At 60.3% G+C, this 14,646-nt stretch overlaps 2 gene segments (V, D, J or C); both read left to right on the top strand.

The window, feature by feature from the left end:
* Positions 1–1,386: 1,386 nt before the first annotated feature.
* LOC105730114 (immunoglobulin heavy constant mu-like) lies at positions 1,387–12,896 on the top strand. The segment is given in 7 exon segments: positions 1,387–1,724; positions 7,628–7,939; positions 8,028–8,363; positions 8,587–8,904; positions 9,017–9,349; positions 12,530–12,645; positions 12,799–12,896. Coding segments are annotated over 7 exon segments (1,707 nt in total).
* The window catches only part of LOC105730120 (Ig alpha-1 chain C region-like), a 103,013-nt gene continuing 90,107 nt past the window's right edge, over positions 1,741–14,646 (top strand). The window contains 1 exon segment of the C gene segment in view: positions 1,741–2,342. Coding sequence covers positions 2,300–2,342 — 43 coding nt within the window.

Here is a 14,646-nt window from a genome sequence, read left to right as displayed (position 1 = left end):
CCCCCCCCCGGCCCCGCAGGGCCCCTACCAGCTGCGGGGTTTCAGTTGAGCTTGGAACCACTGTGCTAACTGGGGACACGGTGATTGGCAGCTCTACAAAAACCGCGTCCCCAGGGACCCCTCGGTGGCTTTCTGCAGCCCCAGGCTCAGGGCGGGCTCACCATGCCTGATTACTTGGACTCCTGGGGCCCCGGCACCCGGGTCACCGTCTCCTCGGGTGAGTCTGCTGTCTGGGGATGGTGGGAATCCAGGTGCGCTGGGCCAGGCGAGGGCTTTGGCCTCGGACATGGGGACAGGCGCTCAGCCAGGGGGTCAGCGGGAGGGTGGAGGGCATGTTTTTGTGTGGGAGAAGCAGGAGGGCAGACACTGTGCTACTGGTACTTAGACGTCTGGGGCCCTGGCACCCTGGTCACTATCTCCTCAGGTGAGTCCCCCTGCAGCCCCCTCCCCATCTTCTCTGTCCGGGAACCAGCCCAGGTCCCTGGGGTCTGCGGCCAGTCGGGGTCTGGCCTGAGGCCACAAAGGTGCCCTCCCTGGGGTCTCTGCCATGGGCTGCACGCCAGAGCCCTGCCGTCACTTAGCCCTGGGGCAGCTGGAGCCCCCAAAGACAGGCAGGGACCCACCACAGGTGGCAAGCAGGCCGAGGGCAGGGACGGGGCTGGCCGGGAAGGTGAAGCTGTGGGCAGAGCCGGGGCCGAGGCCGGGCGCTGGCTGTCCATGTGCCCAGACCTGGCCGACACTTCAGTGCGGCTTCCAGTGCTTGGAGCGCTGGGACCAGGGCACCCCAGCCACCGTCTCCCTGGGTGACTTCACCTCCGTCTCAGCCGGGGTCTGTGTGGCTGGGGACAGGAACGCAGGTTGCCTCTGCTCTGTGCTTGCGCAGCGTGATCCATTTGAGCGTCCTGCAGGCGGGGGTTTGGGCAGGAACAGGGACTATGTCCCTGTGTGATGTTTCTGATATATGGGGCCAAGGGAGCACGGTCACCGTCTCTTCAGATAAGACGGCTGTCCCTCTGCCTCCTTGCTCTGGGCACAGCGTCCTCTGTCCTGGAGCTGAGAGATTAATGCCCAGGGGCTCTTGGGTCTGTGCAGGGCCTTGTGGGGCTCTCCGGGGCTCCTTCTGGGGCTGCCTGAGCCACGTTCAGCAGATGGCCTTTCTTTGGGGGTCAAGACTCTGCTCCTGGGGTGAAGGGTGGGCAGAGTCATGCTTGTGCTGGGACAGGGTGACCTTGGGACACAGGCCCGGCCGCCCAGCCCGGGACAGACGGAGAGTTGGGTTTTTGCACACCTCTTAACGGGGCCTCTCACAATGTGACTACTTTGACTACTGGGGCCAGGGGACCCTGGTCACCGTCTCCACAGGTGAGTCCTCACAGCCTCTCCCCTGCTTTAACTCTTCTCTGGGGTTAATTTTGGGGGAAAATGAGTGTGCCTCGGTCTCATGCCAAGAAAGCCTGGGAGCAGCCTTGGGGGGCTCAGGAGAACGCCCCAGGCCACGGCGGCCGCTCCGACAGAGGGCAAGGGCTCCAGACCTTCCTCCTCCTGGGCCCGGCAATGGGGTCTCTCCGTAGTCAGGGCCACCCGGGCCCTTCCCGGGCTCAGTCTGAGAGGGTCCCGGATACTTGGCCGGGGATCGGTTCTTGCCGGGGTCCTGGCATTGCTGTCACAATGTGACAGCTGGTTAGACTCCTGGGGCCAGGGGACCCTGGTCACCGTCACCTCAGGTGAGTCCTCACCCCCCCCACTCTGAGTCCACTTAGGGAGACTCAGGGTCGTAGTCTCGGAGACATTTTGGAGGTCAGGAAGGAAAGCCGGGGAGAGGGAGCCTTCCAATGGGAACCAGCCTCCCTCCCCTTCCCCAGGTTTGGCCACAGGCGTCGGGGCCGGGGCGCCCCTTTGTCTGGTCTGGGGTGGCCACTCTTGGCTTCATCTGGAGCATTGCCAAGGGCTGTCGTGTTGATTGTGGGTCAGGGCTCTGTCCTGCTCCAAGGCACCTGCTCTCCGGGACGGGTGCCCCTGGGGTGTTTGGACTCCTGGAATGACTTAGGAGCCGTCTGCTTGCACCTGGACTTCCCAGGCCGGCAGTGGTCTGGCTTCCGAAGGGTCAGGCCAGAATGTGGGGTCTGTGGGAGGCCAGCAGAGGGTTCCATGAGAAGGGCCAGGACAGGGGCATGGACAGTCGGCTTCCACGTGATACCTGGAGACAGAGGGTCTCTGGGTGGCTGCAAACAATGTGAGCCGGGCGCCCAGGGTTTTTGTGGGGTGAGGATGCACATTCTGCCATTGTGATTACTACGGTATGGATCTCTGGGGCCAAGGGACCGAGCTCACCGTCTCCCCAGGTAAGAACGGCCACTCCAGGGTCTCTGTTTTCTGCTAGTGCCTGTGGGGTTTTCTGAGCATTGCAGGCTGGTCCTCGGGACAAGTTCTGAGGGGACCTGGGTGGGCGGCCAGGAGGGGACGGGCACTGGGGGGCCTGGAGGGTCTCGGAGCCTCTGTGGATTTTCTGATGCCTTTGGAAAATGGATCTCAGGTTGGGTGCGTCTGATGGAGTAACTGAGCCTGGGGGCTTGGGGAGCCACGTCTGGATGAGAAGCCAGAGCAAACCAGGGCTCCATGGCTGGAGGGCCACTGTGGGGGCCCCTGCCGAGGTGCTGGGGTCTTAGTGATGGCTGAGGAGTGTGTCTCCGGAGGGAGTGGTGTCGGTAGGACTACAAGATCGTGGCACAGACAGTCAATAGTGAAATATTTTCTTTAGAATGACGAGGTGCACTGTGTGAGAGATAAAGAGATAAATTATCTCCAGCCAATAAAGAATTTAAGCTGCATCTTAAATTCTTTATTGGCTGGAAAGAGAACTGTCAGAGTGGGTGAATCCAGCCAGGACGGACGCGTAGCCGTGGTCTTGATGAGCGCGGGGTCGGGGGCAGGGGCAGCCCAGAAAGGGCGGCTGCTGATCTGACAAGGACTTAGGGAGGCCGCTTGAGCTTCCAAGAGAAAAGGATTTGTCATCTTAAGAGGCGTGCTCACTAGATGTTAAAAGACAGGGTATGTTTGAAATGGCTCCTGAGAAAAATGGTTTAGAAAATTCTGACTTAAAAATGTGAGAGCTTTTCAAGTATATTAATTTTTTTTAACTGTCCAAGTATTTGAAATTTTTATCATTCGATTAAGACCCATGAGTCGCCTCTCTCTGGAACTGAGGCCAGAGCAAGTTCAGCTAAGAAATACCAGCACGGTGCTGTCGGCCCCGTGCAGGCCTGAGCTCTGACAATCATAAATCAAGTTTATTTTTCTAATTAATTAGTGAGGCTGGGAGCAGATGCTGAGTTAGAGTCAAGATGGCGGCATGAGGGTCTCGGGTACCCACAGCAGGTGGCAGGAAGCAGGTCACCGCAAGAGTCTATTTTAGGGAGCGAAAAAACACACTTGGTAAATCTGTCACTTCTGGGTTCTGCCAGGCCCTGGTCTGAAAGCGCTCCACTGAGCAAAACAACACCTGGGCCATTTGCGTTTCTAAAATAAGGTGAGGCCCAAAACTGAAAGGCTCTTTTTTTAACTATCCGAACTTAATTTCCAGTCTTAGCTTATCAACTCTGGTTTGTGCAAACAGCATACCAACTTCTAAACTGCATTCATTTTCAAAGTAAGATGTTTAATAAATTTAACAGTCTTAGGAAGAACTTATGACTATATTCAAAAAACTTTTTAAATTAGTTTGTTATCCCTTCATGTGATAATTAACCTCAGAGCATTATTTTTATAATGACTGCGCTCACAGTTTTTTTTAGGTTAACCTGTTTTCTCTTTGTGATTAAGGAGAAACACTTTGATATTCTGATAGAGTGGCTTTCATTTTAGTATTTTTCAAGACCACTTTTCAGCTACTCATTTTAGGATAAGTTTTAGGTGAAATGTGCATAATTATCCTGAATTATTTCAGTTGAACATGTTAGTTGGTGGATTAAGAGAAAACTCAGTCAGACGGAAGGACAGGTTCTGTTTGGAATCCCGGTTTGGCCTCAGCAGGAGTGGTCTAGCGAGGTTTTGAGGGGGTGGCCGCCAGGCCCGGGCTGGGCTTTGGGTCTCCACGGACCTCCCAGAGCCGGGATGCATGGCTTATGCCACCAGCCCGACTGACCGCTCGGGACCCAGCCCTTGTTAACGGACTCGGAGGAATTATTCCATGCCAAAGCCTTGCACGGCTCGACGTGACCAGACGCCCGACACGGTAGGAGACGGGCGGCCGGCGCTGCCTCATCTGCTTCTCTGCAAACTTTGTATTTGATGTCTCATTTCCACCAGAGGGGGCATCGGTCTTAAGTGCTTGATGAAGAGCGGGAGACTCAGTTGTGTGAGTCTTTTGAGTGACCATTGTCTGGGTCACCCCCATTTAACTTTCTCTGAAGCCCATTTCGAGGAGAGGTCTCATGAGCTGCTTTGCAGCCCATGGATGGGGCCGGGCTGCTTCGTGGTGCCTCACCGGCCTCGCCCTCGTTTAAGTCACAGACTGTAGGTCATCGTCGCGCCGTTGAAACTAGCTCACGCCTTCCAAGGCGACTTATGGTAAACGGCAGAATTTTAAGTGGCAAATTCAGATAAAATGCATTTCTGGGTTGTTTCCAATGACGACTGTTATCTAGAGGGAATGTGAAGGCGGGGGCTTGTTTCAGACTCGGGAGGGAGGAGATGCTCCGGGAGGATGGAGGCTCTGAGCATCTCCAGTGCCGTCCTCTCGGTGCAGAGGCTGTGCTGCCGCTTCTAGTGCAAGGGGAACTGCTCGTTTTTATCACAGTACGAGCTCCTAAGTTCTAGTCTAATTCTCAAGATGTTTTAATGACTTTAAAGAAGCAAAGAAATATTCCACCCAGGTAGTGGAGGATGGTCATGCTTGGTACTGCTTTGGAAGCAAAACCCAGCTGGTTTTGCTGGGGTGGGCTGGGCTGAGCTGGGCTGAGCTGACCTGGGATGAGGTGGGTTGAGCTGAGCTGGGTTGGGTTGAGCTGAGCCAAGCTGGGTTGAGCTGAACTGGGCTGGGCTGAACTGGGCTGGGCTGGGCTGAGCTGAGCTGAGCTGGGATGAGCTGAGCTGGGATGAGCTGGGTTGAGCTGGGCTGAGCTGGGCTGTGCTGAGCTGGGCTGGGCTGGGCTGGGCTGGGCTGGGCTGAGCTGGACTGAGCTGAGCTGAGCTGGACTGAGCTGGGCTGGGCTGGGCTGAGCTGAGCTGGGATGAGCTGGGTTGAGCTGGGCTGAGCTGGGCTGTGCTGAGCTGGGCTGTGCTGAGCTGAGCTGGGATGAGCTGACCTGAGCTGGGATGAGCTGAGCTGGGATGAGCTGGGCTGAGCTGGGCTGAGCTGAGCTGGGATGAGGTGGGTTGAGCTGAGCTGGGTTGGGTTGAGCTGAGCCAAGCTGGGTTGAGCTGAACTGGGCTGGGCTGAACTGGGCTGGGCTGGGATGAGCTGAGCTGAGCTGGGCTGAGCCAGGCTGAGCTGGGCTGTGCTGAGCTGAGCTGGGATGAGCTGGGTTGAGCTGGGCTGGGTTGGGTTGAGCTGAGCCCGGTTGAGCTGAGCCCAGCTGAGCTGGGCTGTGCTGAACTGAGCTGGGATGAGCTGAGCTGAGCTGGCTGAGCTGGGCTGGGCTGAGCTGGGTTGAGCTGGGCTGGGCTGGGCTGGGCTGAGCTGAGCTGGGATGAGCTGAGCTGGGATGAGCTGGGTTGAGCTGGGCTGAGCTGGGCTGTGCTGAGCTGGGCTGTGCTGAGCTGAGCTGGGTTGAGCTGGGATGAGCTGAGCTGGGATGAGCTGGGTTGAGCTGGGCTGAGCTGGGCTGTGCTGAGCTGGGCTGGGTTGAGCTGGGATGAGCTGAGCTGGGATGAGCTGGGTTGAGCTGGGCTGAGCTGGGCTGTGCTGAGCTGGGCTGTGCTGAGCTGAGCTGGGATGAGCTGACCTGAGCTGGGATGAGCTGAGCTGGGATGAGCTGGGCTGAGCTGAGCTGGCCTGGGCTGAGCTGGGCTGAGCTGGGCTGAGCTGACCTGGGATGAGGTGGGTTGAGCTGAGCTGGGTTGGGTTGAGCTGAGCTGGGCTGATCTGGTTGAGCTGGGCTGAGCTGAGCTGGGCTGGGCTGAGCTGAGCTGGGATGAGCTGAGCTGGGCTGGGCTGAGCTGAACTAGGCTGGAATGGGCTGAGCTGGGCTGTGCTGACCTGAGCTGGGATGAGCTGGGCTGAGCTGAGCTGGGCTGGGTTGGGTTGAGCTGAGCCGGGCTGAGCTGGGCTGAGCTGGGCTGAGCTGACCTGGGAAGAGCTGGTCTGAGGTGACCTGAGCCGGGCTGGGCTGTGCTGAGCTGAGCTGACCTGGGCTGGGCTGTGTTGAGCTGGACCAGGCTGAGGTGAGCCAGCCTGGGCTGGGCTGGGCTGGGCTGGGCTGAGCTGAGCTGAACTGAGCTGGACTGAGCTGTGCTGGGCTGAGCTGGGCTGGGCTGGGCTGAGCTGAACTGAGCTGGACTGAGCTGTGCTGGGCTGAGCTGGGCTAAGCTGATTTGAGTTGAGCTGGGCAGGGCTGGGCTGAGCTGGGCTGGACTGAGCTGAGCTGGGCTGGGCTGGGCTGGGCTGGGCTGACCTGGGCTGACCTGGGCTGACCTGGGCTGAGCTGAGCTGGGCTGAGCTAGGCTGGGCTGATCTAACCCGAAGCTCAGCTGGGCTGGGTTGAGTTGAGTTGAGCTGACCTGGGCTGGGCAGGGCTAAGCTGGGTTGAGCTGTGCTGGGCTGAACTAGGCTGTGCTGAACCAGGCTTAGCTGTGCTGGGCTTGGCTGCGTTGAGCTGAGATGGTCTTAGATGATCTGAGCTCAGCAGGGCTGGGGTGACCTGATCTGATCTCATCTGCGTTGGGCTGGCTGAGCTTGGCTTTGCTGAGCTGGTCTGGGCTGGGATGAACTGGAGGACATGGCACTGGGTCAGTCTTCATGATCTTGTTGGACTTGGGTGGATAGCCTTAGCTGAGTCCACACTGCATTCCCCATCACTCCCGCCCTCCCTACACCCACCACCAGGGCTGGGTTGTCTGCGTGGGGAGACTTCAGGGTGGCTAGAGCGTGGCTGGGCTGGGGCACCCGCTCTCTGCTGGCCGCCTGTGTGGTGTGTGGCTCCAGGCTTCACATTCAGGAACGCAGCCTGGGCCCTCCAGCTGTGTGTGCTGGGAGCTGATGTGCAGTGCCTCTCTGCTGATGCCTCAGGGGAAAGCAGGTCCGGTCCACCCAAGCCTGAGCCCTCAGCCATTCTGAGCAGGGAGCCAAGGGCAGGCTGGCCTCGAGCGCAGCAGGGCAGCCAGATGAATGGTGGCAGGGGCGGCTAGGCCTGCTCCAGAAGACCCTAGGTTGGTCCTGGTGGTCAGCGCTGGGCCCTGCAGCCCCAGCAGCCTTGGACAAGGACCCCAGGCCTCGCCACGGCCCCACCACCCTGTTAGCCATGGCCTTCTGCGCTCTGGAGGCCTGCAGGTGGGCTCGGCCTTGGTGGGGCAGCCACGGCAGGATGCGAGCAGGGAGAGGCCACTCAGAACGCCGCTCGGCCACGACAGACAGGGCGCGAGGAGACCGCTCCTCACCCCTCCCTTTCCGTTTTGTCCTGCGGGTCCTCAGGGACTGCGTCCGCCCCAGTCCTCTTCCCCCTCGTCTCCTGTGAGAACGCCCTGTCGGATACGAGCACGGTGTCGGTCGGCTGCCTGGCGCGGGACTTCCTGCCCGCCTCCATCACTTTCTCCTGGAAATACAAGAACAACTCTGACATCAGCAGCGTCCGGCGCTTCCAGTCACTCCTGAGGGAGGGCAAGTACATGGCCACCTCGCAGGTGCTGCTGCCTTCCAGTGACGTCTTGAAGGGCGTGGACGACCACGTGGTGTGCAAAGTCCAGCACCCCAATGGCAACCAGGAGAAGAACGTGCCTCTTCCCGGTGAGGGCCGGGCTTCCCCCAGTCCCGGGCGGAGCGGGCGCGGGAAGGGCGGGAGTGGGCCCCGGCTGACCTGTGTCCCTCCCTGCAGTGCTTGAAGAGCTGCCCCCCAACGTGAGCGTCTTCGTCCCGCCCCGCGATGCCTTCGCCGGCAACCCCCGCAAGTCCAAGCTCATCTGCCAGGCCACGGGCTTCAGCCCCCGGCAGGTCAAGGTGTCCTGGCTGCAGGACGGGAAGAAGCTGGAGTCTGGCTTCACCACGGGCCAGGTGGAGACTGAGGCCAAAGGCTCTGGGCCCACGACCTTCCAGGTGACCAGCACGCTGACCATCGCCGAGAAAGACTGGCTCAGCCAGAGCGTGTTCACCTGCCGCGTGGATCACAGCGGCCTGGCCTTCCAGAAGAACGTGTCCTCCGTGTGCGGCACCAGTGAGTACCCTGTCCCCAAGGGCAGCGCCCACGGACACACAGGGGTCCACCGTGGTCTGGCATTCGCCACCCCGGACACAGCCGTCCGCTCCCTGAGCCTTGGCTTCCCAGAGCAGTCAAGGGCAGGGGCTCGGGCACGGGGCCCCTGGGCTGGGCAGAGGCGGGTGCTCGTCTCTGGGTGGGAGCTGTGCCTCCACCTCTGACACCTTTCTCTTGACTCCAGATCCAACCACGGGCATCCGAGTCTTTGCCATCCCTCCATCCTTTGCCAGCATTTTCCTCACCAAGTCCACCAAGTTGACCTGCCTGGTTACAGACCTGGCCACCTATGATAGTGTGACCATCTCCTGGACCTGGCAGGATGGCAAAGCTCTGAAAACCCACACCAACATCTCTGAGAGCCACCCCAATGGCACCTTCAGCGCCACAGGTGTGGCCAGCATCTGTGAGGACGACTGGAACTCCGGGGAAAGGTTCACGTGCACCGTGACACACACGGACCTGCCCTCGCCGCTGAAGCAGAGCATCTCAAGGCCCAAGGGTAGGCCCCTGCCCAGCCCCTGGTCCTGCACTCCCCGGCACCCTCCCTCAGCCTCGGGGGCACGGTGAAGAGCGCCCCTCAGCCCCTTACTCACCAGCGTCTCTGCCCACAGGGGCGGCCCTGCACAGGCCTGATGTCTATTTGCTGCCGCCGGCCCGGGAGCAGCTGAGCCTGCGGGAGTCGGCGACCGTCACCTGCCTGGTGACCGGCTTCTCTCCCGCGGACGTCTTCGTGCAGTGGATGCAGAGGGGGCAGCCTCTGCCCCAGGAGAAGTACGTGACCAGCGCCCCAGTGCCCGAGCCCCACACCCCAGGCCTGTACTTCACCTACAGCACCCTGACGGTGTCCGAGGAGGACTGGAACGCAGGGGAGAGCTACACCTGCGTCGTGGGCCATGAGGCCCTGCCCAACAGGGTCACCGAGAGGACCGTGGACAAGTCCACCGGTAAACCCACCCTGTACAACGTGTCCCTAGTCATGTCTGACACGGCTGGCACCTGCTACTGACCCTGCTGGCCTGCCCACGGGCTCGGGGCGGCCGGCCGCTCTGTGTGTGCGTGCAAACTAACCGTGTCAATGGGGTGAGATGTTGCATCTTAAAAAACTAGAAATAAAAAGATCCATTCAAAAGATACTGGTCCCGAGTGCGCGATGCTCTGGCCTGCTGCACCTCCCCTGCAGACCACCTTTCTCCACAGCCCCCATGCCGCCTCACCCACCTGCGTGCCTCAGTGGCTTCTGGGAGCCCCAAATTCCCTGCAGATGCTCACCGCAGGCTGACCTCACACTCACCATTCCTCCTACTGCTTGAAAAAGGGCTGAGAGCAAGGCCACACGAACACAGGCAGCACACATGCACATGTGTGGACACACGTGGACAGACATGGACACACACAGACACACAGGGACACACAGAGACGTGCTAACCCACGGACACACACACAGAAACACGGACACACACACAGACGCATGGCACAGAGATGTGCTAACCCATGGGTGCACACACACAGACATGGACACACACACAGATATGGACACACAGAGATGTGCTAACTCATGGGTGTGCACGCACACACACATACACACAGAAATATGGACACACAGACACACAGACACACATGCTTGCTAACCCATGGGCATGCATGCACACACACACACAGACACAGACATACAGAGATGCGTTAACCCATGGGTGTGCACACTCAGACATGGACACACACATATGCAAACACACACGGACACACATGTGCAAACATGCCCAGGCACACAAAGATGGCACACAGTCTACAGGCACACATAGACACACACACATGGACACACACATCATGGACACATAGACACACACATGGACACACAAATATGGACACACACAGACACATGCACAGACACGGACACACACATCATGGACACACAGGGACACACAGACACATGGACACACACACGGACACACATCATGGACAGACATCATGGACACATGGACACACACATGGACACACACATCATGGACACAGACACATGACACACACATGACACATCATGGACACAGAGACACACATGGACACACAGAGACACACATGACACACATCATGGACACAGAGACACATGGACACACACATGGACACGCATAGACACATACACATGAACACACACATGCAGGACATGTACACACAGACACACTGGCACAGAGGCATACACACAGGCACAGGCACACACACATTCACAAACACACAGGTACATGCACACACAAAAACAGACACAAATACATGGACACTTGCACACACACACACACTGACACACACAGGAGCATGAGCATATGCTAACATGTAGACACCCGCACATCTACACAAAGACACACAACAGATAGATGGACGTGCACACACCCACACCACACAAACCCATGCCGGCCAGCCCCGCCCACGTTCTCCCGCTGCCCTGTCGGATGCTCTGTCCCCGCAACACTTTGCTCCCCGCGCTGTCCTGGCCCCCGGGGCTTCGGGCCCAGGCTCTGCTTCTCCTTCTGTCTCTGCTTGGAGGTGCTGCCATGGCACCCAGCTTGGACTCTGCCTGGGGAGCGGCATCCCCAGGGATAGTGTGACCCTCCCAAGGCCAGGCTCTGGAGGAAGGCAGCAGGTGGCCCCCACATGTGTGACCCCCCTGAGGCCAGGCTCTGGAGGAAGGCAGCAGGTGGCTCCCACATGTGTGACCCCCTGAGGCCAGGCTCTGGAGGAAGGCAGCAGATGGCCCCCACATGTGTGACCCCCCTGAGGCCAGGCTCTCGAGGAAGGCAGCAGATGGCCCCCACATGTGTGACCCCCCTGAGGCCAGGCTCTGGAGGAAGGCAGCAGATGGCCCCCACATGTGTGACCCCCCTGAGGCCAGGCTCTGGAGGAAGGCAGCAGATGGCCCCCACATGTGTGACCCTCCCAAGGCCAGGCTCTGGAGGAAGGCAGCAGGTGGCCCCCACATGTGTGACCCCCCTGAGGCCAGGCTCTCAAGGAAGGCAGCAGATGGCCCCCACATGTGTGACCCCCTGAGGCCAGGCTCTCAAGGAAGGCAGCAGGTGGCCCCCACATGTGTGACCCCCCTGAGGCCAGGCTCTGGAGGAAGGCAGCAGGTGGCCCCCACATGTGTGACCCCCCTGAGGCCAGGCTCTCGAGGAAGGCAGCAGGTGGCCCCCACACATGCTTGGGAGCAGAACTGGGGCCAGTGCCATATGCTCAGGCGGTGACTGGACATGTGTCCAGGGGCAGGGTGGCTGCCCAGCAGCTGCTGCTCTTAGCGGGAGGCCTCAGGAGATGAGCTGGTGCAAGGCTGCCCCGCACACACCCCCTGCCCCAGCCCAGAGCAGGGAGCAAGCCAGGTCCCACTGCAGCAGCCCAGGGAGGACAGAGCCCAGGCAGGAAGGCAGGGACCCAAGTCAGGTCTCCACACCCAACAGACAGTGCTGTCCCTAACTGGGGCCAGCTCTGAGTCCCCACACACACGCTTGGCCCTTTGGGGTCCTGGGCTCCAGGTGTCCCCCAAGGGCCTGTCTGTGCAGGGGATGCAGCACCCCCAAATGTCCTCATCCCACTGTGGCGCTCAGGTCTCTGTCTGGGTCCTGACAGGGTAGACAAGCCAGCCAGGGTGCAGACTCTGCTCCGAGGGGGAACTGCAGAGCCAGGGCCCTGATGAGGAGGTGAGGAGGGGAGGAGGTGAGGAGCGGGCACCTCCCAGCTCAGGCCTCCTGCCTGCGTAGCCCCACAGCACAGGGCAGGACCACACCCCCTGCTTCCCCTGCAGGAGAGTCAGGACATGCTGGCCACCGCTCCGCTGGCCCCGACCTCCGGCCCCCGGCTTGTGTCTGTGTGCTGCCTGTGCTATCTGAGCCACCCCAGGGCTCCTGGGACAAGACCTCAGGGTCCCTGCCCTGCCCAGCCTCAGCCTGCGCCCCCCTGCATCAGGCTCTTGGGGACCCAGCCCATGCCTTGGACAGTGCCTGAACCCCTCCACTGGCTCTCCCCACCCATGGGTGCAGCACAGCCTAGGGGCCAAGGGTGGACTTAGAGGAGGGGCCCCAGGGCCTGGCTTTGCTGGGTGCCACCCCAGCCTGACCCTACCCCGTCCCGTGCTGTGTCCCCTGCAGAGGGGGAGGTGAGCGCCGACGAGGAGGGCTTTGAGAACCTGTGGGCCACCGCCTCCACCTTCATCGTCCTCTTCCTCCTGAGCCTCTTCTACAGTACCACCGTCACCCTGTTCAAGGTAGCACAGACAGGGCACGGGGGGCATGGGGCCCAGGGAGCAGCAGGGCCGGACGTCCGTCACGGAGGCTCCCACCAACCCGCTGGGTCACCTCTGCCTGGCTCCCTTCCCACCCAGGGGGAAAGCGCTTCACACCGTCTCTGTTGCCCGCAGGTAAAATGATCCCAACCGAAGAACGGAGAACATCGGAGACCAGAGAGAGGAACTCAGGGGGCGCTGCTGCAGGCCTGGGGTCCCCGCCCGCCCTCGTGGCCCTCAGCGCGCGTTTCTCTTCCCGCCCGGCCTCCAGCTGTGCGCTCCAACACAGGCTTCCTTCCAGACGGGCAGGGGCCACCACGTTGGCTCTACCCACGCTGCTCTGCTGTGTATACGCTTGTTGCCCTGAAATAAACATGCACATTTTATCCATGAAACGGCTTTCTCATGAGGGACTTTGTTTCTCTTTCAAGCCTTTCGTGCTACATGGGCCTCTCAAGGGGGGACCCCACTTCCGAAGGGAGCCATGGGAAAGAGAGCTCGGCCAGCACAGGAGCTTTTAAGGCCGTGTGCCCAGGAGAGGGGCCACAGCAGCAGGCGGCTGAGACTCAGATTGGGGAGCACGCAGCCTGACGGAAGGAGGGCGACTGAGCAGGGGAGGGTTCCAGGCCTGGTCTCCCAAGCACGACCTGAACTGGGGGGCCGGGCTCAGGCCTCGGGGGCCTCAGTGTGTGCCCCACATACCTACAACTCCTGGGCCACCTTCCGCTGTTCCCAGCAAGCCCAGCCAGTCCTCGGCCTTGCCCCAAAGCTTCGTGATGGGTGGCACACGCCACCAGGATCCAGGAGGAGAGGGTTGAGCCCTCGAGAGCAGTGGCCCTGTCTGCACAGCATGGGGGCGTCACACTCGGCAGGAGCACTGCCCTCAGCAGGAGCACTGCACTCAGCAGGAGCACTGTCCTCAGCAGGAGCACTGCCTTCCTCAGGAGCACTGCCCTCAGCAGGAGCACTGCCTTCCTCAGGAGCACTGCCTTCCTCAGGAGCACTGCCCTCAGCAGGAGCACTGAACTCAGCAGGAGCACTGTCTTTTGCAGGAGCACTGCCCTCAGCAGGAGCACTGCACTCAGCAGGAGCACTGCACTCAGCAGGAGCACTGTCTTCCTCAGGAGCACTGCCCTCAGCAGGAGCACTGCCCTCAGCAGGAGCACTGCACTCAGCAGGAGCACTGCACTCAGCAGGAGCACTGTCTTCCTCAGGAGCACTGCCCTCAGCAGGAGCACTGCACTCAGCAGGAGCACTGCACTCAGCAGGAGCACTGTCTTCCTCAGGAGCACTGCCCTCAGCAGGAGCACTGCACTTGGCAGGAGCACGGGGGTGGAGGGCTGCAGCCGTGCCGCGGCAGGGCTGTGGAAGTTGGACAAAAGTTTCTGGTGAACCAGTTGTGCTGCTCTCACAAGACACCATGGGCTGGGAGACTTGAGCAACAGACACTTGCCTCCCACAGCTCCGGAGGCTGGAAGTCTAAGATCAAGGCGCCAGCAACTTCAGCATCTGGTGAGGGCCAATTCCCGGCTCAGAGACGCGCCTTCTCACTGCATCCTCGTGCAGCAGAAGAGGGTAAAGGCGCTCTCAGGGTCCCAGGGTCTCTTTCATACGGCACTAAGCCCACGATGACGGCCTCATCATCTCCCAGACGCCCAGGCCTCCAGTGCCATCCCCTTGCAAGTGAGGTCTGGGGGGTGGGAGGCGTGACTGTATCACCCATAGAAGCTGTCAGGGGATGCATGATGGAGAGGGCGGGTCTCTGCCATCACCGTGCAGATGAGCAGGTGGTGGAGGAGAAGTGACTGCCAAGGAGGTGGGGGTGGGGTCAAAGAGCAGGGGTTGGGGGCTCATTCCAGGAGGCTCACCTGGCCATGGTGCTGTCAACCAGCGGTGACCCACAGGCCATGGCAAAGTCAAGGCCAGCAGTGGCTGTGAGACCAGGGTGGAGGCAGGTGGGGAGGGGAGAGGATCAGGCTGGAA

Source organism: Aotus nancymaae, unplaced genomic scaffold (assembly GCF_030222135.1).
Source record: "Aotus nancymaae isolate 86718 unplaced genomic scaffold, 86718_ANA_hifiasm-v0.15.2.pri h1tg000011l, whole genome shotgun sequence".
NCBI classification, from domain to species: Eukaryota; Metazoa; Chordata; class Mammalia; order Primates; family Aotidae; genus Aotus; species Aotus nancymaae.
The sequence above is the reverse complement of the archived record's forward strand: the minus strand, read 5'-3'. Positions and strand labels throughout refer to the sequence as shown.